At 39.2% G+C, this 24,999-nt stretch overlaps 1 protein-coding gene across 4 annotated transcripts in view; it reads left to right on the top strand.

Moving 5' to 3' along the window:
- Positions 1 to 24,999, top strand: part of syngap1b (synaptic Ras GTPase activating protein 1b) — a 180,510-nt gene that overhangs the window by 117,716 nt on the left and 37,795 nt on the right. For 3 of the 4 annotated variants that reach the window (XM_058053245.1, XM_058053243.1, XM_058053246.1), the window contains exons 6-20: positions 1,286 to 1,407; positions 4,945 to 5,098; positions 5,270 to 5,368; positions 10,265 to 10,504; positions 12,228 to 12,563; positions 12,991 to 13,135; positions 13,657 to 13,801; positions 14,102 to 14,338; positions 16,482 to 16,683; positions 17,952 to 18,181; positions 18,252 to 18,453; positions 18,845 to 19,438; positions 21,126 to 21,551; positions 21,630 to 21,803; positions 23,503 to 23,714. In XM_058053245.1, the coding sequence (XP_057909228.1) occupies positions 1,286 to 1,407; positions 4,945 to 5,098; positions 5,270 to 5,368; positions 10,265 to 10,504; positions 12,228 to 12,563; positions 12,991 to 13,135; positions 13,657 to 13,801; positions 14,102 to 14,338; positions 16,482 to 16,683; positions 17,952 to 18,181; positions 18,252 to 18,453; positions 18,845 to 19,438; positions 21,126 to 21,551; positions 21,630 to 21,803; positions 23,503 to 23,714 (3,518 nt within the window). The remainder of the gene's footprint in view (positions 1 to 1,285; positions 1,408 to 4,944; positions 5,099 to 5,269; positions 5,369 to 10,264; positions 10,505 to 12,227; positions 12,564 to 12,990; positions 13,136 to 13,656; positions 13,802 to 14,101; positions 14,339 to 16,481; positions 16,684 to 17,951; positions 18,182 to 18,251; positions 18,454 to 18,844; positions 19,439 to 21,125; positions 21,552 to 21,629; positions 21,804 to 23,502; positions 23,715 to 24,999) is intronic. The other variant, XM_058053244.1, reaches the window with a different exon arrangement.

Raw genomic sequence — 24,999 nt, 5'->3', positions numbered from 1 at the left:
GCAGTTTGGGGGGGGGGGGGAGGTGCTGCAGCCTATTCAACTGCGACCCATTTTCGGGTCTCAAGCCACCAGTTGAGAAACATACGTTGAGTAGACACTAAATAAATAAATATTTAATTATTCATCCAATTTTATTTATTATATTGAATATATTATTAAATATATATTAAATATTGAATTTGCATAAATTATACAATGAATTAAACTATTAATTATTAGTTATTATTATTAATTATTATTAATTAAACTATATACATATATGTATATATATATACATATACATATGTGGAATATAAATAAATATGTAATTATTCATCCAATTTTATTTATGATATTGAATATATTATTAAATACATATTAAATATTGAATGTGCATAAATTATACAATTAATTAAACTATTAACTAATTAATAGTTATTATTACTAATTATTATTATTAATTAAATTATATACATATATTTATATATATGTAATATAAATAAATATTTAATTATTCATCCAAATTTATTCATTATATTGAATATATTATATATATATATATATTAAATATTGAATTTGCATAAAATATACAATTAATTAAACAATTATTTAGTTAATTAGTTATTATTATGAATTATTATTATGAATTATTGTTGTTAATTATTATTATTAATTAAACTATATACATATATACGTGTAATATAAGTAAATATTATTATAATATAACATTTATTAATGGTTTTTGCTACTTAAGTTAACTTGAATAAATATAAAACTGGTCAGATTATTAGAATATTTTTTTAATTTTGTAGTATTCTTTTTGTTTGATTTCCTGTTTTTTTCTCCTTTTTTCTAATATTTTTTCTGTTCCAAATGTTGTGTGGGTACTTGTTGGTGATGGATAGCAATACCGTCAACAATAACAAAAGAAACATTTTTTATGTTCATTTCAACATAGTAAGAATAAGTCATGCATATGTGGACAATTGAAATTGAATTGCAACTTTATTGACAAAGTAATTGTGAATAAGTCGTCGCTTCCTGTTGTCCCTAATGAGCACACGGAGTTTCTCCTGGCAGGAAGTTGAAGTAGGAGACAACGTGGCAAGCTCCTTGGGCACATGCTGCTCGCTAGCGCCCACCGCAGGCCGTCTTATCTGCTGCTGGTGCCGCTGACGACGTCATGGCGGTATTAAATGTACCTCATGCTCTCTCTCTCTCCCGTCATGCATCATCCTTCTCTCGCTCTTCGCCGTGTCCATCCTCTCCTCCCTCCCTCCATCTTGGCTCTCTTCCCCCGCTCCAGAGTTTCCTCAGCAGAAGGTTGAAGGGCTCCATCAAGAGGGCCAAGAGTCAGCCCAAACTGGATCGAACCAGCAGCTTCCGTCACATGATCCTCCCCCGCTTCCGCAGTGCCGACCAGGACAGGTCAGTGATGGCCGAGTTGTACAAGGAATCTATCCTCTATCCTCTAAAGTCAGCTTTAGAGAAGTCAGTGTGCAGCGCTTCACTCTGCCTAGCCCCGCCTCTTCCCCTGTGGTCATCCGTGTTAGTTGTTCTCCCTCGCTTCCTCTTGCTCGCCCCCTCGTGTTCCCAACAATGTGACTCATTCCCTGGACTATTTTTATCTCGCTCGCTCGCTCAACCCCTTCGTTGGGCATCGGCATACGGTTTGGTGAGGGCTGGAATCGAACACTCGACAAGACGGCTATCACGGGATATCCTTTAGCATCTCTTCTGCTTTCTTTTTCCTCCGGCATGCAGCATCCTAGCATGGCCGCCTGTTAGCGACCGCTAGCAATGCTGGTGTCGTCTTTCATGACTTTAGCCTGAAGGAACGTTCACACAAAGAGATGATCTGAAGCCCCTCCCATTTCCACTTCTTAGCAGCGGGTTCCACGTATCTTGTCGGGTTCTAGGGTGAGTCGACTCCAGTCAGTTTTTCCTTCCACTTCCGAAAATTAATCTTGTCTTCTTTTGACAGCAGATAGGTCAGGGGTCTCAAACTCAATTTACCTGGGGGCCACTGGAGCTAGTGGGTGAGGCTGGGCCGCATCAGGTTAAAAAAAATATATATATATATATATATATTTAAAAATTAAAAAAAGATATATATAATAAAAATATTAATAAATATTAATTTATATTAAATATTCATATATATATAATAGTATTCAATGCTTCTGCTATACCCTCCACTTTTTCAGTGCTTTGGTTCTTTGCAAAAGCTCTGATAAAACATTAAATTATAATAAATTAGTATAAATTATTATAAATTAATTTTTATTTATTATTAAATTATTAAATAAATGTTTAATGTTAATTTTTATTTTTCGACACAAAATAAGATGGAAAAATAAATCAGCAAATAAAAAAATGAAACAAGTGAAACAAATTAACACATTAATTTTTATTTATTATGAAATTATTAAATAAATGTTTAATGTTAATTTTTATTTTTTGACACAAAATAAGATGGGAAAATAAATCAGCAAATCAAAAAAAATGAAACAAGTGAAACAAATTAACAAATTAATTTTTATTTATTATTAAATTATTAAATAAATGTTTAATGTTAATTTTTATTTTTTGACACAAAATAAGATGGAAAAATAAATAAGCAAATCAAAAAAATGAAACAAGTTAAACAAATTAACAAATTAATTTTTATTTATTATTAAATTATTTTAAAAAAAACAATGTTAATTTTTTATTTTTTGACACAAAATAAGATGGAAAAATAAATAAGCAAATCAAAAAACAAATGAAAAAAATGAACAAATTATTTTTTATTTATTATTAAATTATTAAATAAATGTTTAATATTAATTTTTATTTTTCAACACAAAATAAGATGGAAAAATAAATAAGCAAATCAAAAAACAAATTAAACAAATTAAACTTTCATATCAAGGCGGGGGCCTCAAACTAGCATCCGCCCGCGGGCCATGAGTTTGAGACCCCTGAGATAGTTGCTTAGTGTTGAATCATAGACCGTTCATCATTATAAGAAGAATAATCATGAGTGCATGAGAAAGTGGAATGGAAAACATAGCCTCTTATAGGGCTGGACAATATGGACCAAAACTCAAAAAAACATCACAATATATTTCGGTTGAATATCGATATACGATATCAATAATATCTGCGAATAAAGTTGTATTCAATTGTAAACACTCGTATAGAAAAATAGCTGCTGAAATAATAACGTTTCCCATGACGACAGACAGTAAACACAGTTTTTTTATACTAAACTTTATACCGCTATACGGCCTCTCCTCCTCCGTATCGCCGCATATATCCGGTCGTTTGGCGTAGCGAAGGGGTGCTTAAAGCTAGCAGCTGCTCCCAAGTGTAAACAATGGCGCGATAGGCAACCTAGAAACCTAACAAGATGGGGCGGTGCCATCTTGAAACATGTGATCGCCGCATCAAATCCAGTCTATATTGATTTGAAGCATATGCTAATTTTTCGTATCGTGCCTAAAAGAAATATGTAAATATTTTAAAAATATCCAAATATCGCCCATCCCTAGCCTTTGACCACATGGTCATGGTTATGAATGACCATGGGGCCAGCAGAGAAGGCTTTGCTGGCCCCGACAGCACACCACTGTATAAAATACAGCAATAAATATAGCAGGGGTGTTTTTCCATACTTTGATATTGTACAGTTACTATTACAGTAGAATTGGGACTTTTTTTCAGACTGCAATATTTTGACTTTATTTTAGTAAAATTACTATTTTAATTAGAGATGTCCGATATTGGCTTTTTTGCCAAAAACGATATACCAATATTGTTCAACTGTTAATTTCTGATACCGATATCAGCCGATACCGGTATCGATAACTTGACATACATATGACATATGTATCTCTTTATTTTGTTTGATTCTCATAATACAGGATTATAACATAAAAATATAACATAAAAAACATATTTTTTAATATTTCTGCTTTATGCCACAAAAAATACACATTAATTCTTGGAAAATTGTGACTTTTTATCATTGGAATATTTTTTAATTCTTGTAATATTTGAGTTTATTTTTATTTCTTTTACTTTATGATTTTAGCATTAAAACTTTTTCCACAACCTAATTTTACAAAAATGACAACTTTGTTTGTTCCTTCTAATAATAATAATAATAATAATAATAATAATAATAATAATAATAATAATAATAATAATAATAATAATAATAATAATAATAATAATAATAATAATAATATTCATTAATTTTCTACCGCTTTTCCTCACGAGGGTTGCAGGGGGGTGCTGGAGCCTATCCCAGCTGTCTTTGGGCGAGATAATATTATTATTATTTATTCAAAATTATTTAAATTAATTGTGCAATTTACTGTTTACGCCGTACATTGTTGTTCATTTGTGGATGTCATCTATTTATTCTCCAAATTATTATTATTATTATTATTATTATTATTATTATTATTATTATTATTATTATTATTATTATTATTATTATTTATTATACGGGAGCCAGGCAACAACATTTCGTTGGCAATTTCACTGCTGTGTTATTGTGCAATGACAATAAAGAAGTCTATCTATCGATCTAAATATATATAATAATAATAATAATAATAATAATAATATATTTATTTTTTCTAATATCCTTTCAATTTTTTCTGTTGTCTTTTTCTTGTTAAATTATATTTTTATATTTTTATCATTTGGACACCCCTGCAATATATGAATATATCAAATATATTTGACCAACACCACAAAAAAACTGCGATATTTGTGAAATGAAACCTAATGAGTACTCCGCTGTTAATAATAATATTTGTGTGTATTTGGGCCCCAGTTTGAATAGCCAGCAACTGTGTTGTTATTGTTGCTGCCTACCCTGCCCCCGACCCACCCCCCGCCTCGCTCACCTTTCCACCCCACCCCATCCCATCCCACCCCTCCTCCTCATCCTCATCCTCCCTCCCGCAGGACGCGTTTGATGCAAAGCTTCAAAGAGTCGCACTCCCATGAGTCCTTGCTGTCTCCCAGCAGCGCAGCCGAGGCGCTGGACCTCACGCTGGACGAGGACGCCATCATCAAGCCAGTACACTCCAGCATCCTGGGTCAGGAGTACTGCTTTGAGGTGAGACGCTTTATTTGTAAACACACACACATATACACACATATACACACATATACACACACATTCCCACCCCTAACCCCCCCCCATGAGTGCGGTGGACACGTGACTCCGTCGGCGTTCCCTGCTAACTAACGTCTCTGGATGTTGGTTTGCCGTTGGCTGTAATCTCAGGTGACCACGGCGTCGGGAACCAAGTGCTTTGCGTGTCGCTCGGCGGCCGAGAGAGACAAATGGATCGAGAACCTGCAGAGAGCCGTCAAGCCCAACAAGGTGAGGGGAGAGAAAGAGGAAAGAACCAAAAAAATGTCTGCGTGTCTCTCTCTCTCCTCCCCGTCCCACCTTGGCTGCATGTCCATCTTCTTTGTCTCGTGTCTCGTGTCTCGTGTCTCGTGTCTCGTGTCTCGTGTCTCGTGTCTCGTGTCTGTGTGGATCTTCTCACAACCTCCCCAAGCTCCGCCAGCTCCTGACGCCGTTTTACCAGTAGGACGCAAGCCACCCGCTTAACAAAACACAACAACGGGATCCGTTTATTCCATCGGCAAACATTCCATTCCTAAACTGTACATCTCACGTTTTAACCTTCTTAGCTGTCATTCAAGTGGAAAAAGAAGCCAATCACAGTGTAAACTGGATCCAAAGTCAAGACTGGATGATGCTACGCTGTTCCGCCGGCTCGTACCTCCCCCTCTGAACCCTGGTTTTTATATGACTTTCAGGCTTTGCGCAGCCTTTTCCTCAGATTTCAGATCAACATTTGCCATAAAAGTGCGTCAATTAGTTCCATCTCTAATAACGATCTCAGTGTCTCTTTAATCACAATTGTTTGCTTGCCACAAAGGAAAGTACAGATGCTTAATATCTACTCTTTTCCTCAGATTTCAGATCAACATTTGCTATAAAAGTGCGTCAATTAGTTCCATCTCTAATAACGCTCTCAGTGTCTTTTTAATCACAATTGTTTGCTTGCCACGAAAGTCAAGACTGGATGATGCTACGCCGTCCTGCCGTTTCTTATATGACTTTCAGGCTGTTGCACAGCCTTTTCCTCAGATTTCAGATCAACATTTGCCATAAAAGTGTGTCAATGAGTTCCATCTTTACTAAAGCTCTCAGTGTCTCTTTAATCACAATTGTTTGCTTGCCACAAAGGAAAGTACAGATGCTTAATATCTACTCTTTTCCTCGGATTTCAGATCAACATTTGCCATAAAAGTGCGTCAATTAGTTCCATTTTTAATAACGCTCTCAGTGTCTCTTTAATCACAATTGTTTGCTTGCCACAAAGGAAAGTACAGATGCTTAATATCTACTCTTTTCCTCGGATTTCAGATCAACATTTGCCATAAAAGTGCGTCAATTAGTTCCATCTCTAATAACGCTCTCAGTGTCTCTTTAATCGCAATTGTTTGCTTGCCACAAAGGAAAGTAGAGATGCTTAATATCTACTCTTTTCCTCAGATTTCAGATCAACATTTGCTATAAAAGTGCGTCAATTAGTTCCATCTCTAATAACGCTCTTAGTGTCTCTTTAATCACAATTGTTTGCTTGCCACAAATGAAAGTAGAGATGCTTAATATCTACTGTTTTCCTCAGATTTCAGATCAACATTTGCCATAAAAGTGCGTCAATTAATTCCATTTCTAATAACGCTCTTAGTGTCTCTTTAATCACAATTGCTTGCTTGCCATAAAGGAAAGTAGAGATGCTTAATATCTACTTTTTCCCTCAGATTTCAGATCAACATTTGCCATAAAAGTGCGTCAATTAGTTCCATCTCTAATAACGCTCTTAGTGTCTCTTTAATCACAATTGTTTGCTTGCCACGAAAGTCAAGACTGGATGATGCTACGCCGTCCTGCCGTTTCTTATATGACTTTCAGGCTGTTGCACAGCCTTTTCCTCAGATTTCAGATCAACATTTGCTATAAAAGTGCGTCAATTAGTTCCATCTCTAATAACGCTCTTAGTGTCTCTTTAATCACAATTGTTTGCTTGCCACAAAGGAAAGTAGAGATGCTTAATATCTACTCTTTTCCTCAGATTTCAGATCAACATTTGCCATAAAAGTGCGTCAATTAGTTCCATCTCTAATAACGATCTCAGTGTCTCTTTAATCACAAGTGTTTGCTTGCCACAAAGGAAAGTAGAGATGCTTAATATCTACTCTTTTCCTCAGATTTCAGATCAACATTTGCTATAAAAGTGCGTCAATTAGTTCCATCTCTAATAACACTCTTAGCGTCTTTTTAATCACAATTGTTTGCTTGCCACGAAAGTCAAGACTGGATGATGCTACGCCGTCCTGCTGTTTCTAATATGACTTTCAGGCTCTTGCACAGCCTTTTCCTCAGATTTCAGATCAACATTTGCCATAAAAGTGCGTCAATTAGTTCCATCTCTAATAACGCTCTTAGTGTCTCTTTAATCACAATTGTTTGCTTGCCACAAAGGAAAGTGGAGAAGCTTCATATCTACTCTTTTCCTCAGATTTCAGATCAACATTTGCCATAAAAGTGCATCAATTACTTCCATCTTAATAACGCTCTTAGTGTCTTTAATCACAATTGTTATTTTAAACTCGGAAAATGTATGTAATTTGCAATATTTCAAATATACATATTTTTTTAAAGTCATTATATTATGACAAACAAATAAAGCAAAATAAAATTGTTATTATTGAAAAAATATTTATATTTTTTCATGTGGACGAGTTGCTCACTGAGTGGACTCTGAGGACAACATCACCCCCTGGTGTTGTGGTAAAGAATTGCTGGTGTCACGCTTTCCCTCGACCAGGAGCGATAATAGAACCAAGCAAAATACAAAGGAGTGATGATCTGTACTTCACAAAGGATACACAGATTGTGTGTATGTAAAGAGCATTGCCTCGGCTTCTGTTTGAAGGATGACACATGCACTCATTTGTGATTGTTGTGGAATGGAATATACGTGTGGGGCCCATTTGTGTGGGGCCCATTTGTGTGGGGCCCATTTGTGTGGGGCCCAAGTGTAGTTCAGAGTTAGTCTGCGGGCCACAAGTTGATTAGCACAGCCGTGCGGTGTCTCTTTCATGGCAAGCGGCCACTAGGAAGTATTAGTGAGATGAACCGTGGGCCGGGCTGGATGTTGTGTCCAGATGCTCAGACTGTGGGGGTCCTGGCGACGCACACACACACACACACACACACACACACACACACACATGTCAGATCAGAGCCAGAGAAGAGTCACCGCAAAGACAAATATTTGCATGATTGGAATTATTTACCCTTGCTGCAACATTATACATGACTTCATATTTTCCAACTCTTACTCAACTCTTGAAACTTGATAGTCACTCATCTGAACGCAGACCTCCTCCAAGGACAAACATGGCCGAATTTGGATACAGTTGTTCAAAAGTGGCAATATTTGTTATTGAATAATTGAGGAACAAAAACTTCCATCCATGCATTCATCAGAAAAGAAAGTTTGCTTCTACTTTTTGCTCAATTTTTTAAAATCTGAATTTAAAAAAATATATAGTATAATACGGTATTATACGGTATAATACTGTATTTTTACGGATTTTATATTTTATGTATTTTACATTTACAACAGGCTGCACGGTGGACAAATGGTTAGCGTGCAGGCCTCACAGCTGGGAGACCCAAGTTCAATTCCACCCTCGGTTATCTCTGTGTGGAGTTTGCATGTTCTCCCCGTGCATGCGTGGGTTTTCTCCGGGGTAAAGATGCTGAATATCTACTGTTTTCCTCAGATTTCAGATCAACATTTGCCATAAAAGTGCGTCAATTAATTCCATCACTAATAACGCTCTAGTGTCTCTTTAATCACAATTGTTTGCTTGCCACAAAGGAAAGTAGAGATGCTTAATATCTACTCTTTTCCTCAGATTTCAGATCAACATTTGCCATAAAAGTGCATCATTAGTTCCATCTCTAATAATGCTCTCAGTGTCTCTTTAATCACAATTGTTTGCTTGCCACAAAGGAAAGTAGAGATGCTTAATATCTACTCTTTTCCTCAGATTTCAGATCAACATTTGCCATAAAAGTGTGTCAATTAGTTCCATCTCTAATAACGCTCTTAGTGTCTCTTTAATCACAATTGTTTGCTTGCCACGTAGGAAAGTAGAGATGCTTAATATCTACTCTTTTCCTCAGATTTCAGATCAACATTTACCATAAACGTGTGTCAATTAGTTCCATCTCTAATGACACTCTTAGTGTCTCTTTAATCACAATTGTTTGCTTGCCACGTAGGAAAGTAGAGATGCTTAATATCTACTCTTTTCCTCAGATTTCAGATCAACATTTACCATAAACGTGTGTCAATTAGTTCCATCTCTAATGACACTCTTAGTGTCTCTTTAATCACAATTGTTTGCTTGCCACAAAGGAAAGTAGAGATGCTTAATAGCTACTGTTTTCCTCAGATTTCAGATCAACATTTGCCATAAAAGTGCGTCAATTCCATCACTGCATTGCCATCACTGCTAAAATAAAATAAAAAAAAATATATTTAATTTTTACAAGATAAACTTGTAATATTAGAAGAAAAAAATAATAATAAGACGCATTATTAAATACATTATTATTAAGAAAAAAAAATAATAATAATTTTTCTCGTGTTGGCTGATTGCACAGGCGTCCCTAATGTAGTGTCCTGTGAGGGTAGTAAAAATACCAGGACGAATTAAGGGCGTGCGGCGCATGTGCGTTGAAGCAAAGCGCGCCACCAGATGTCCGCCACTTTTAAACAATTAATTACGCCTCAGTCGTGCTCCCTCTCTCCAAAAGAGCAAAGAAACGAAGGAGTTTTTAGTCCTGATGGCGTTGACTGCGGTGCGCCGAGGCGTCTAAATGATCGGATGCCGACGGGGGGGGGCTGACAACAGTGACATTTCTGCCTAATTGAAGTGACTCAGCCTGCAGTCAGCTTGTTAAAAATAGCACAGCGTCTTTGTTGATGGTGACGGAGACGTGCCGTCTCTCGCCGCCATTTCCTGTCCCTCATGCGAGTCGTCATTGTCTAATGTTTCTCATGGTGTGTCAAGTCCTCCTGTACGTTCCATTCACACCCACCTCCAGCCTCCGTGTCGCCTTCACACCTTCTCTGACCCCGCCGCCCCCGTCCCGTCCCGTCCCGTCCCATCCACACAGGACAACAGCCGGCGAGTGGACAACGTGCTCAAGCTGTGGATCATCGAGGCCCGCGAGCTGCCGGCTAAGAAGCGCTACTACTGCGAACTGTGCCTGGACGACATGCTGTACGCTCGCACCACCAGCAAGCCGCGCACCGACACCGTCTTCTGGGGGGAACACTTTGAGTTCAATAACCTGCCGGCCGTCCGCAACCTACGCCTTCACCTCTACAAAGAGACGGACAAGAAGAGACGCAAGGTGAACTTTGGCACGTACGCATCAAGACACCAGTTAGCATTTTGGTTACCAAACGGTGCAGATGATAGATTTACATATTTCGTCTCAGCTTTGTCATATCACTGAAGTATCGACTTCACTCAAAATGTCCCAGCAGGCCTCAAATGGGCCACACTTTGGACACCCCTTCCATAATATTTTGACTTTATTTTTTTAACATTGTAACTTCCGCAATCTTATTTTTGGAAAATTATAACTTTATTTTCTTTTCTTTGTTATAATATTAATATTATCTTTAAAATTATGTTGTTTGTCCTCATTATATTATGACAATACAAATACAGTAAACCTCGGATATATCGGACTCGGATATATCGGAAATTCTCTCACAACGGACAGATAAAAAAGAACCAATTTTTCTGTAATGCATTTCCAATAAAAATTCATTGCATATATCGGATTTTTTATAACGGATTTCGCCTATTTCGGACAAAATCTCCAGTCCCGTTCCAATGCATTTCCATGAAATTTCCCTGGCATATATCGGATGGCCGCATCGTGGCGCTCCGATTCGCCGAATGGTGACAGGCCGCTATACGACGTCATTTGCAGCGTTTGCAGCGTTGCCTGCGCGTCCAGGTACATTGGAAACATAGTCAAGGAAGTGTCTTTTTATAACGGATAAAATCCCATTTACGCATATACCGGATATAAATCCCATATATGCGTAAAACGGACATTTTCCGGTATACGCATATAACGGATTTCGCTTATATCGGACAAAACCAGTGGGAACAATTGAATCCGATATATCCGAGGTTTACTGTAGACGGTGTTGACATTGAAAGGGTGAAAAAAAATACATTTCTGGGAATCACAATAGATGAAAATATGAGCTGGAAACCTCATATTACAAATATGCAACATAAGGTGGCCAGAAATATGGGATGGGACATTTTCATAGTTAGAGCATAGAAAGCCATCTAAAGACACTTTAGAGCCCTATAGATTTGAAATAGCATCCCTATATCCACCTTTATACTCATACTATCCAGCATAGAAGATATAATACGACATTTAAGACATAAATAAGACTCATACACGTGTGTTGCTGTAAATGTGTTCCGGTGGCAAGAACAGGAAGTGACATCAGGGGGGTTCAGAGTCGAGTTTAACTCGGCACGGCAAACGGCTGCAACAGTAGCTCGGGAATACTGTGACTGTTGTGAGATCGTTCCAGCCTGTTTTTCAGCTGTTTCCAGCCATCAAGTCTGGTGCTTGTGTGTCTCAGTCAACATTACGGTAACTTTACTGACTGAGACACACAAGCACCAGACTTGATGGCCGGAAAAACAGTCTGGAATGATCTCACAACAGGCACAGTATTCCCGAGCTACTGTTGCAGCCGTTTGCCGTGCCGAGTTAAACTCGACTCTGAACCCCCCTGATGTCACTTCCTGTTCTTGCCACCGGAACACATTTACAGCAACACACATGTATGAGTCTTATTTATGTCTTAAATGTTGTATTATATCTTCTATGCTGGATAGTATGAGTATAAAGGTGGATATAGGGATGCTATTTCAAATCTATAGGGCTCTAATAGTATCAAAAAGGTGTATTTAGATGGCTTTTTATGCTCTAACTATGAAAATGTCCTATCCTACTTTGCGGAAAGTTGATTATTCTTTGACACGGTTGATGAGTCTTGATGAGCAAATACGCTTGCGTCGTTTCCTCGAAGGAGAAGAGCACATACCTGGGCCTGGTGAGCATCCCCATCTCCAGCATCACCGGGCGCCAGTTTGTCGAGCAGTGGTACCCCGTCATCCAGCCCAGCGTCCTCACCAAGGGGGCAGGCGTCGGGGGCGGCAAGATCATCAACGCATCCCTCCGCCTCAAATCCCGCTTCCAGACCATGAACATCCTTCCCATGGAGCTGTACAAGGAGTTCGCCGAGTACGTGACCAACAACTACCGCACGCTGTGCGCCGTGCTGGAGCCCGTGTTGAGCGTCAAGAGCAAAGAGGAAGTAGCCTGCGCGCTGGTTCATATTTTGCAAAGCACCGGGAAAGCAAAGGTACATGTTCTTTTTTTATTTTTATTTTTTTATTTTTTTTTTCCCTTTATTTGGGCAAATATGTGAATCATTACAGTGCATTTCTTACATCAATCAAAATATAACTTTCCATTATTTACATTTGTATTCAACTATCTGATCCCAAGCCCAAAAGGAGTAGGCTGAAGCAAAAGCTAATAAATGCCTACCCCTTTTTGCAGGATATAATCATGTTCATGCCACTGTCTTGTTTCCCCTGTTATTATTTTCATTGTAATATTATTATTATAAATATTATCATTGTTGTTATAATCTTTATCATTATTACCATCATTATAATCATCATTAATATTACCATTTTCATCATTATAGTTAAAAATTTTCTTGCTTTTGCTTTGTTTTTTTTGTTTTTTCTTGACGTACTTTTAATGCTTCGATGTCTTTCCAGGACTTCCTGTCAGACATGGCGATGTGCGAGGTAGACAGATTCATCGACCGGGAACACCTTATCTTCAGAGAGAACACTCTGGCCACCAAAGCCATAGAAGAGTACCTCAAACTGATCGGACACAAGTACCTCAAGGATGCTATCGGTTAGTCCAAGTACTTCTTATGCACTGAAAATGATAAATAGGCGAAATATTTGGCAACATAAGTGAGTAGCATGGAATTTTTTCCACGGCATGGGGCTGCATGAGTGCCCCCGGTAATGAAGGAGCTGCGGTTCTTGGAATCCCAAAGTGTGTTGTGACATTGTGAGGCAGAAGAAATTGAATTGTATTTTTCTTGCTTCAAACATATTTTTGCATTCTCGCCTGGGGGGACAGGGGGGACGGTTGCGGGGGGCAAATTGTCTGCAAATTGAATTTGACGATTATCCCGGCTCAGCACAAGTGACAGATGTTTTATGGTGCCGTGAACAACAGCAACTTCCCATAACTCTTTTTTTTTTTTTCGATTTTCTTCACATACTTCATGTTCTGCGGGAATAGTCGCATATTCATTCCTATGAATAATTAAGCTAAGCATTAGCTTTATGGGCGTCCATGTGATGATTTCCTTGCTTCCTTCCCGCCCGCTTGGCTGCGGGTCGCTAATGAGGATTCGTTTCCAGGGGAGTTCATCAGGGCCTTGTACGAGTCGGAGGAGAACTGCGAAGTGGACCCCATGAGAACGCCCCCTTCTGTACTCCCGGACCACCAAGCCAATCTGAGAATGTGCTGCGAGCTGGCGCTTTGCAAGATCGTCAACTCTCATTGGTGAGATGCTGATTATTATTATTATTATTATTATTATTATTATTATTATTATTATTATTATTATTATTATTATTATTATTATTATTATTATTATTATTATTATTATCATTATTATTATTATTATTATTATTATTATTATTATTATTATTATTATCATTATCATTATTATGATTATTATTATTATGATTATTATTATTATTATTATTATTATTATTATTATTATTATTATTATTATTATTATTATTTTACTTGATGTGAAAAAGTACCTGAGACTTCCTTTATGTCCCATCCGCATGGCAGCGTGTTCCCGCGAGAGCTTAAAGAAGTGTTCGCCTCGTGGAGAGTTCGCTGCGCCGAGCGAGGTCGAGAAGACATTTCCGACCGCCTCATCAGCGGTTCCCTCTTCCTGCGCTTCCTCTGTCCCGCCATCATGTCGCCGTCCCTCTTCAACCTGACGCAGGAGTACCCCGACGAGCAGACGTCGCGCACGCTCACCCTCATCGCCAAAGTGGTGCAAAACCTGGCCAACTTCTCCAAGTAAGCGTTGCTGCCTACACGTACACACACAAGTATTGGCAAGTATTGGGACGTTGTTGGGACGTTGTTGGGACGTTGTTGGGACGTTGTTGGGACGTTGTTGGGACGTTGTTGGGGTTTTGCCTTCATGCGCCACCATCATTGAATTCATTGTATATTTCATACTTGGAGGAAAAGAAAAGTAAGTGAAGGATGTAAGTAAGTAAGTAAGTAAGTAAGGATGGTTCCATTGACTGCACATTGACGTGTGCCTATGAAAATGAACAAATTCTACATAAAAAGTATAATAATTCATTAATATTTTATATTCATATACTATTTATTGATTTATTTGATTATTTTATTAGTATTTAGACTTTATATATATATATTATAATTATGACTCTTAAATTTTTACTTTTAGAATAAAAATAAGAGTAACTTGGATTTTGTGACATGTGCAAATAGTTCTGAGCCAGTGGACAATTTAAATATTTCTACATATTAATATAATATAATATTATATATAATATATTATATTATATTATATTATATTATATTATATTATATTATATTATATTATATTATATTATATTATATTATATTATATTATATTATATTATATTATATTATATTATATTATATTATATTATATTATATTATAATCATTATAATATTTCTAAATATTTCATACAGTATATAATAATACATCAATGTTTTTCATTGTTATTCATAATATTGTTTAATTCTGCATACAATACAATTTTACAAATTTTATTAATTTATCATATTTATTGAACATTTATGCAATTTTATATATTTTGTATTATAAAAATACAAAATAATTAGAAATATTTTGAAAAATGAAAATAACAATTGCAATAAAAAAATAAGAATATGTTGGATTTTGTGACATGTCCAAATACAAAATATTTTTTTCTCCATAAAAAGTATTATAATTAATTAATATTTTCTATTCATATACTATTTATTGGTTTATTTGGTTATTTTATTAGTATTTAGACTTTATATATATATATTATAATTATGACTTTAAAATTTTGACTTTTAGAATAAAAATAAGAGTAACTTGGATTTTGTGACATGTGCAAATAGGTCTGAGCTAGTGGAAAATTTTAATATTTCTACACTAAAAAATATTTCATACATTATATAATAATACATCATTATTTTTCATTTTTATTCATACTATTTATTGTTTAATTCTGCATACAAAATAACCCATGAATTGTTTTTACTAATGTTATATAATATGTAATATATCATATTTATTGAACATTTATGCAATTTTGTATATTTTGTATTATAAAGATACAAAATAATTAGAAATATTTAGAATATATTTTATAAATATAACAATTGCAATAAAAATAAATTTGTGACATGTCCAAATACAAAATATGTATATGTTTTTTTGTTATATTTATTGTATATCTTAATATTTTGTCATCTATTTTCCAATAAAATAAGAATAATGAAAATGTAAAAATATTTCATACAGTATATAATAATAAATCAATATTTTTAATTGTTGTTCATAATATTTATTATTTAATTCTGCATACAAAATAACCCATTAATCGTTTTTTACTATTTATGCAATTTTGTATTATACAAATAGAAAATAATAAGAAATATTTTGAAAACTAAATATAACAATTGCAATAAAAAAATAAGAATATGTTGGATTTTGTGACATGTGACAAAATATTTTTCTTTATATTTTTTGTTATATTTATTGTATATCTTAATATTTTGTCATCCATTTTCCAATAAAAATAAGAATAAGTTATAAGAATAATAATAAGTATTAAAAAACAACATCTGTATATGATTTATTATGATTTCAAGGGTATTATAATAAATTTTGTTTAAGTTATTGTTTTTTATTATGAAATTGGTGTAATTGTAACTTTCAGACAAAATCATAACAAATACTATTGAACTGAAATGTAGCTCATTATGCAAACAAAAACCTGCCTATATTACCTTTCATTGTAATCCCAGTCAAAAGACTTTTTCCACCTTATTTTTCCATATTTTCCTCCATAAAAGCAGAGCATAAAGGTGTAGAAAGCCAGTCTTTTCCCTCAAATGATGCCTCCATTGAGAGTTTTGGTGTGGTTTCCTCGGTGCGGGTCAGGTTTGGCAACAAAGAGGAGTACATGTGCTTCATGAACGAGTTCCTGGAGATGGAGTGGGGTTCCATGCAGCAGTTCCTCTACGAGATCTCCAACCTGGACAGCATCAGCAACGCCGGCGGCTTTGAGGGCTACATCGACCTGGGCAGGGAGCTCTCCATCCTTCACAGTCTCCTCTGGGAGGTCATGGCACAGCTCAGCAAGGTCAGCGCCGATATAATTGACATGTCAACTTTTCCTATTGTCCTATTGTGAATTGAATATGATAGGCTTAAATATAATACACTTGAAATTACACTGAATTACACTACAATTCTATATTCAACTAATGGAAACAGTAATAGTCTGTTCCAGTGTCAAACTGTTACTGAGGAGAGCACAATTCTGGATTAGTGCCTTCTGTATGTTTTTAATGTCATAATTAAGTTTCTTTAATAATTGAGCAAAATGGAAAAAAAGGAATAATAATAAAATAAAGCACTGTAAAATGCTATTTTTAATGTAATTTTACAAATAGCTTTACTTATTTTTTGTTTATGAAATGATATATAATATTTGTATTTTAAATATAGATTTTGTTTTAATTAAATGTTTTATTTAATTTTATTTATTTTTTTAGATTATTAAAAATGCAAAATGTAAAAAAAGTAATAATAATAATGATAAAATAAAGCACTGTAAAATGCTATTTTTAATGTAATTTTTAAAATAGTTTTACTTATTTTTTGTTTATAAAATGATACATAATATTTTTATTTTAAATATAGATTTTGTTTTAATTTAATTTTTATTTTAATTTAATTTTTTTATTTTTAGAATATTAAAAAAATGCAAATGTAAAAAAAGGAATAATAAAATAAAGCACTGTAAAATGCTATTTTTAATGTAATTTTTAAAATAGTTTAATTTATTTTGGTTTATAAAATGATATATAATATTTTTATTATATATAAAAATATATTTTTAAAATATAGATTTAGTTTTAATAAAAATTTTAAATAAATTTTAATTTTATTTTTATTTTTTATTTCTAGATTATTTAAAAAATACAAAATACTAATACCATAATACTTGTATTATTATTAATCATTTATTATATTTATGATTATAATATAATTCAAAATGCCTCCGTCACATAACTTTAGAGGCAAAATAACATTGTTTGGTGAAAGTGTAAAAGTAAGCGAACGTGTCACAGATGAAACACACATCTCTTTAAAATGTCATGTTTTGAAATGCCGTGCAAGTGTAAAAAGAAGTTAACCTGAAAGTGTATGTTCCTATGCTTCATGTCATTTTCATGTGTCCCAAATAGTCCAAGCTAATTTAGCTAATTAGCTAACAATTTAGCTAATTAGCTAAAAAGCGAATTGTTTGATACCCGTTGGGATACGCTGACGTTTTGTGCAACTTTGGAGGCATATTTGTCCCACTTTTGAGGTTCTGCTGGTCTACTTTTGATTGGCGATTAGGTGTCAAAGGTTCTTTCCGTCCTCCAGGACGCCATCATCAAGCTGGGCCCTTTGCCCCGCCTCCTGAACGACATCAGCATGGCCTTGCGCAACCCGCACCTCCAGAGGCAGCCGAGCCACCAGACGGACCGCATCCAGGAGCGGCAGGTGGACCGGCTGCTGTCCCGACCCAGCTTCAACAGGGGCATCTCGTCCGAGTTCCAGAACCTCATGATGAGGGATCTCAACAGGTACATGAACCCAGATGATCTAGACCCAGCCGTGTTCTGTATCCAAGTCCTAATGTCGCGTGTCCACCAGCTCGATAGACATCACTCGCTTGCCTTCCCCGACCTCCGCGGGTGGGGTCATGCCATCCCGGTCCCAGATGAGCTTTCAGGACCGAGACCACCTCCATCGAGCGTCATCCAAAGACATGTTTTACGTGTCCCGCCCTCCGTTGGCCCGATCCAGCCCGGCGTACTGCACGAGCAGCTCGGACATCACGGAACCGGACGCAAAGGTGAGTCATGTGGGGCACGCCTGGGGGAGGGGGCACGCCTGGGGGAGGGGGCACGGGGGGGCGTCTTAATCATCATCCCATCCAGTAGGTTGAAACGTGGTAGTGAGATGAGTATGACGAGCATGGTTTGTCATACTCCATGGAATCTCTGGATCAAGGCTGTAGTCCATCATGACATCCGCTTGGTTTGCTTTTTTTTTCCCACTTCATCCTCAAGCGTATTTCCTGGGAAATACTTTGAGGCATTCCCGATATCCAGGCCCCTCTGCGGTAAAAACACCACCCTCACCCATACATCACTCACCTGACATGTCAAAGTAGCAAAGGGGGCGCTGGCGCCCCCATGTAGGTGCTCAGTGTCAGTAAAAGCGTATCTATGATGGACCTCCAGGATTCCCGAATGAACAGCGTGTCTAACCTGCAGTCGGTGGACATGCTCAACTCCTCCCAGGCCTCCATCGCCGGCATGGGCAGCTTCGGGGGGCTGAGCAGCGGAGGCGGTGGCGGCCTGGGGTCGGGCCTGAGCAGCCAGCTGCGGGCGGGTGGGAGGTTGTCAGCTGGCTCCGGCGGCTCCAGCATGTCCGGCGGCCTCCGGCTGAGCCAGCTGAGCCAGATGGGCACCACCACCGACTCGCTATCCCAGCAGCAGCAACAGCAGGCCGCCGCCATGCGCTACCCGCTTTCCTTCCAGAATCCCCTCTTTCACCTGGCGACCGCCGACGGGCCCCAGCAGCAGCCGCTCCATCACCAGCACAGCCGGGCTCAGCCCCCAGCGCCCCTGCTGCTGGCCCCCGAGCCCGAGCCGTCGCATCAGGGCTACATGCCGCAGTTCGCACACGGAGGGTTCTCTCGCAGCGAGGACCTGTCCACCCTCAGGACCCGGGACGGGCACCTGGGCCAGCCCAGCATCATCCACTCGCACAGCTACAGCGACGACTACGGCAGGGCCGACTACGGACGCCGGCAGATGTCCATGCACATGCAGGTACATGTGTGGGCCGTCCTCATGTCACCTTCGCCTTCCACATGTCTTTCACAAATATAGACAAACAACCATTCACACTCACATTCATACCTATGGACGATTTGGAGTGGCTAATTAACCTAGCATGTTTTTGGAATGTGGGAGGAAACCGGAGTACCCGGAGAAAACCCACGCATGCACGGGGAGAACATGCTAACTCCACACAGAGATGGCCGAGGGTGGGGAAAGACAAAATAAGAAGCCAAAAAGTTACCACTTCCACACAAATTAGGAGGAGAACTCATTCATTCATTCATTCATTTTCTACCGCTTATCGTCACGAGGGTCACATGGGTGCTGGAGCCTATCCCAGCTGTCTTCAGGCGAGAGGCGGGGTACACCCTGGACTGGTGGCCAGCCAATCCCAGGGCACATATAGACAAACAACCATTCACACTCACATTCATACCTATGGACGATTTGGAGCGGCTAATTAACCTAGCATGTTTTTGGAATGTGGGAGGAAACCGGAGTACCCGGAGAAAACCCACGCATGCACGGGGAGAACATGCAAACTCCACACAGAGATGGCCGAGGGTGGAATCGAACTCGGGTCTCCTAGCTGTGAGGCCTGCACGCTAACCGCTCGTGCACACCGTGCAGCCCAGGTCCCAGATTCATTCATACATTTTCTACCGCTTTTTCCTCACGAGGGTCACGGGAGGGTGCTGGAGCCTATCCCAGCTGTCTTGGGGCGAGAGGCGGGGTACACCCTGGGCTGGTGGCCAGCCAATCACAGGGCACATATAGAAACAGGTCCCAAATTGACTTTGTAAAAAAAAAAAAAAAAAATTCAGGCTTCGCTACACATCTTGAGTAGTTTCTGTATCCCAAACAATATTTCCCTGCGAATGTTCCTCATACTTCCAGGTGCAAATTTAATACTACCTTATTAAAGTAATTCAACAAAAAGTCATTTCAATCACATAAACAAAAAAAAAAGGCTTCGCTACACATCTTAAATAGGTTGTCCTAGAGATTAACTAGAGATGGCCGAGGCTGGAATTGAACCCTGGTCTCCTAGCTGTGAGGTCTGCACCCTAACCACTCGTCCAAATTGGTTTATATATCATATATTTTATGCTATATAGTTTTTATGTTTTTTAGTGATTAATTAATTAGTTAAATTAATTATAATGATTAATTAATTAGTTTTTCACAGACAATCAAGTCAATACTCAACATTTTTATCCCACAAAAAAATGTACTATAATTAGCGACGTTATATCAGGATTTGATGCTGCGATACGATGCCGATAATCCCTGAGCGAAATCGTCCGATACCGATATCGATATCGATACTGATCACATACATGAAGTGTACATGTTTAAATGTTGGCTATATTAGGGGTCACCGAGGTTATTACCAGTTTTACCAGAATATCAACAAAATGCTGGTATCCATAACTCACCTTTTCTATTTTACAATGAATTTATGAACCGATATCGGCTGATACCGATCGGCGGCTGATCAATCAGAGCATCTCTAATTATAATTATTTCAGCATTTCAATATTATTACTGTATTATTTATTATAGTTATTAAGTATAAGTCAATCAAATAAATCTAGGCTTTATATTGCTGATAAAAACTGTATTTATCGGAAGGTAAAAATGCTGATTGATGATTCCTTGTTTCATTTGCAAGGATAACATCCAGCAGCAGCAAATGATGGGCATGGCCTCCCAGACCGGAACCTCCCACTCCTCATTGGCCACCACCCCTCCCTCCACAGTCCAACCGCGAGCAGCCCCGCCCCCGAGCCAACGCGTCAGATCCCAGACGTCCCATCAGCTGTCCGTCAGCGCGGCCGCCGCTCCTGCCGCCCCGGCCAAGTCCCGCCCGCAGAGCGGCAACCTCCTCCAGTCGCCCGAGTCGGGCTACGGCGGGCGGTCGCACGGCGGACGGCAGCTGTCCGTCAAAGACAACACGGCGCCGGGCCTGCCTCACCAGCAGAGCTCGGTGAGGGAGTCGGGGAGTCCGCAGGGCACATCCAGCCCCACCACGCAGCAGTCCCCGCAGCAGCAGCCCCCGCAGCAGCAGCACCTACTCAAACCCAACATGAGCAAGCAGGCAAGTGGGGCGTCGCTTCCTTCCTTCTTCTACCGAACTCCTCAGCTCACTTGGGGTTTTTACCATTTGCCTATGCAGGGCTCCCAGTCTCCATCCACCCTCAACCCCCCGACCCCGGCCAACGAGAGGACAGTGGCCTGGGTGTCCAACATGCCTCACCTGTCGGCTGACATCGAGACTTCCCGCATAGACCGTGAGGAGTTCAAACTGAAGGAGTACTCCAAGAGCATGGACGAGTCGCGCATGGACCGGGTGGGTGCGCCCTTTTAAAGAAACCCCGATTTGTGTTTGGACCACAACAGTGTTGTTTTCCGTTGCTTTCGGGTATACCAAAAAAAATTGTATTTGTCGTGTACTGGAGTCCATCGGACCACAATGTTGCTGTTTTGTGGTGTGCTCAAGTATGCCGGACCACAACATTGTTGTTTTGCCTCGTGCTTGAGTATCACAATGTCACAATGTTGTTGTTTTTTTGGTGCTGTCAGGAAGATCAGACCACAATGTTGTTGTTTTATGGTGAGCTCAAGCATGCCGGACCACAACATTGTTGTGTTCCATTGCACCTGAGTATGTCAGGCCGCAATGTTGTTGTTTTTTTATGGTGTGCTCAAGTATGCCGGACCACAACATTGTTATTATCCATTGCGCTTGAGTATGTCAGGCCACATTGTAGTTGTTTTTTGGTGCTGTCAGATAGATCAGACCACAATGTAGTTGTTTTATGGTGTACTCAAGCATGCCGGACCACAACAGTGTTGTTTTCCGTTGCTTTCGGGTATACCAAAAAAAATTGTATTTGTCGTGTACTGGAGTCCATCGGACCACAATGTTGCTGTTTTGTGGTGTGCTCAAGTATGCCGGACCACAACATTGTTGTTTTGCCTTGTGCTTGAGTATCACAGTGTTGTTGTTTTTTGGTGCTGTCAGGTAGATCAGACCACAATGTTGTTGTTTTTTTGGTGCTGTCAGGTAGATCAGACCACAATGTTGTTGTTTTATGGTGTGCTCAAGCATGCCAGACCACAACATTGTTGTTTTCCATTGCACCTGAGTATGTCAGACCACAATGTTGTGGGGTTTTTTTTGGTGCTGCCAGGTAGATCAGACCACAATGTAGTTGTTTTATAGTGTGCTCAAGCATGCCAGACCACAACATTGTTGTTTTCCATTGCGCTTGAGTTTGTCAGACCACAATGTTGTTGTTTTTTTGGTGCTGTCAGGTAGATCAGACCACAATGTTGTTGTTTTTTTGGTGCTGTCAGGTAGATCAGACCACAATGTAGTTGTTTTATGGTGTGCTCAAGCATGCCGGACCACAACATTGTTGTTTTCCATTACGCTTGAGTATGTCAGACCACAATGTTGTTGTTTTTTGGTGCTGTCACGTAGATCAGACCACAATGTAGTTGTTTTATAGTGTGCTCAAGTATGCCAGACCACAACATTGTTGTTTTGCCTTGTGCTTGAGTATCACAATGCCACAATGTTGTTGTTTTTTGGTGCTGTCAGGCAGCTCAGACCACAATGTTGTTGTTTTATGGTGTGCTCAAGCATGCCGGACCACAACATTGTTGTTTTCCATTGCGTTTGAGTATGTGAGACCACAATGCTGTGGTTTTTTGTGTAATATAGCGTATATCAGACCACATCGTATTTGTTTTCCAGTTGTAAGGAAATGCCAGCACAAATTGAAAAGAAAGACCGGAGGCAGTCTGGAATCACACAGTGTATGCTCATCTTTAATCACCAACAGTGAAATGTGAAGGAACGAGCAGATGGTGCTCAAATCTCATCTCAGCATCAAAGCCATGAGGTCTCAGATAGTTTGCAGAAACCGACAAATGTACTCCTAAAAAAAAAAAAAAAAAAAAAACCCTCACGGAATGCCGCCATTCCCTCTGGAGTATTTGATCCAGCAGCTGCCAGTCTAAATGAGCCTATTCTCCCACAGGTACGAGAGTACGAGGAGGAGATCAACTGCCTGAAGGAGCGCCTGATGATGTCCCACAAGAAGCTGGAGGAGTACGAGCGCCGGCTCTTGACGCAGGAACAGCAGACCAACAAGATCCTCCTGCAGTACCAGAACCGACTGGAGGACAGTGAAAGGAGGCTGCGGCAACAGCAACTGGAGAAAGACTCCCAAATTAAAGGAATAATTAGCAGGTAAACGCAGGCTGGTGTTAGCGCGGAGGCACGGAGAGGCCACCGGGGGCGCTGTTGAGTCTGTAGCCGGGTTGCAGGACTCGCTGAAGGACATTCACATGCGTTAATGTGCGCCTGCAGTTGATGGAGAGGATGCGGAATGTGTGCTGAAAAGTATCCAAAAGTATAGGGCGTGGCCTGCGACATACAGGAAGTGAAATGTGAAGGCGATTATTTGTCCATGTGTCCTTTAAGCATGCCTTTTTTTGTGGCCTAAAGGTGACGATGACGGGCTTCTTCTTCCATAACCTTGTTATGGACTTTTATGGACTTTGCTTTGTGTGTGGGAGAGACGGAATAGTTGACCTTCCACAACTTGTTCCCGCAGCCAAAATATCCGATTTGGAGTTGAAGTGAGAGCGGACAGGAAGCTGGACCTGATTCAGCGGCAAAGACGCCACAGATAAAGGTTAAGGTTAAAGGTTACCGTCAAGGTTAGCGCATGAAAGAAGAGCTGAGCCACCACGAGCGAGCACATCAGACTCGCTCTGTGTTTTTATTATTTCATTTTCTCAGCCGAGTGTCTGTGATTAGCCGTGAAGCGCCTCCTGCCAGGAAAATCAAATCGCCCCCGACGTCATCTTGGGATGACTGCGGAGACGAGGCCCGCCGCCGTCTTATTGTGTGACGACGTAATGGAGTACTAGTCTTTGAGCTCCTATCGAACCAGCACGATATGAAGCGCCTGAGTGGAATATTGATCACGTCTCGGTTTGTATTCACTTGGGTTTGCAAAAGGCTGCAGCGTATCAGTTGTTGTTACATGGTACGCTCCGGTGCACAGAAAGAGTCATCGCACTTTGATGTACGTGTAGCAGACCCACAGGGTTGTTGTAATGGTGCATTCAAGTGCATCAGAACCACAGGGTTGTGGTTTCACGGTGTGTTCAAGTACATCAAATCGCATGGTTTCTGTTTCATGGTGTGTTTGAGTAAGTGAGTTTGACGACAACAAATGGCATGGTTGTTGTTTCATGGTGCTTTGAAGTACATCAGATCACACGAGTGTTGTTTTAATGGTGCATTCAAGTGCATCAGACCACGTGGCTGTTGTTGTAATGGTGCATTCAAGTGCATCAGACCACATGGCTGTTGTTTTAATGGTGCATTCAAGTGCATCAGACCACGTGGCTGTTGTTGTAATGGTGCATTCAAGTGCATCAGACCACGTGGCTGTCGTTGTAATGGTGCATTCAAGTGCATCAGACCACATGGCTGTTGTTTTAATGGTGCATTCAAGTGCATC

Source organism: Doryrhamphus excisus, chromosome 17, assembly GCF_030265055.1.
Source record: "Doryrhamphus excisus isolate RoL2022-K1 chromosome 17, RoL_Dexc_1.0, whole genome shotgun sequence".
Classification (NCBI taxonomy): domain Eukaryota; kingdom Metazoa; phylum Chordata; class Actinopteri; order Syngnathiformes; family Syngnathidae; genus Doryrhamphus; species Doryrhamphus excisus.
Note: the sequence above shows the minus strand (reverse complement) of the source record. Positions and strands in the feature narration are given on the sequence as shown.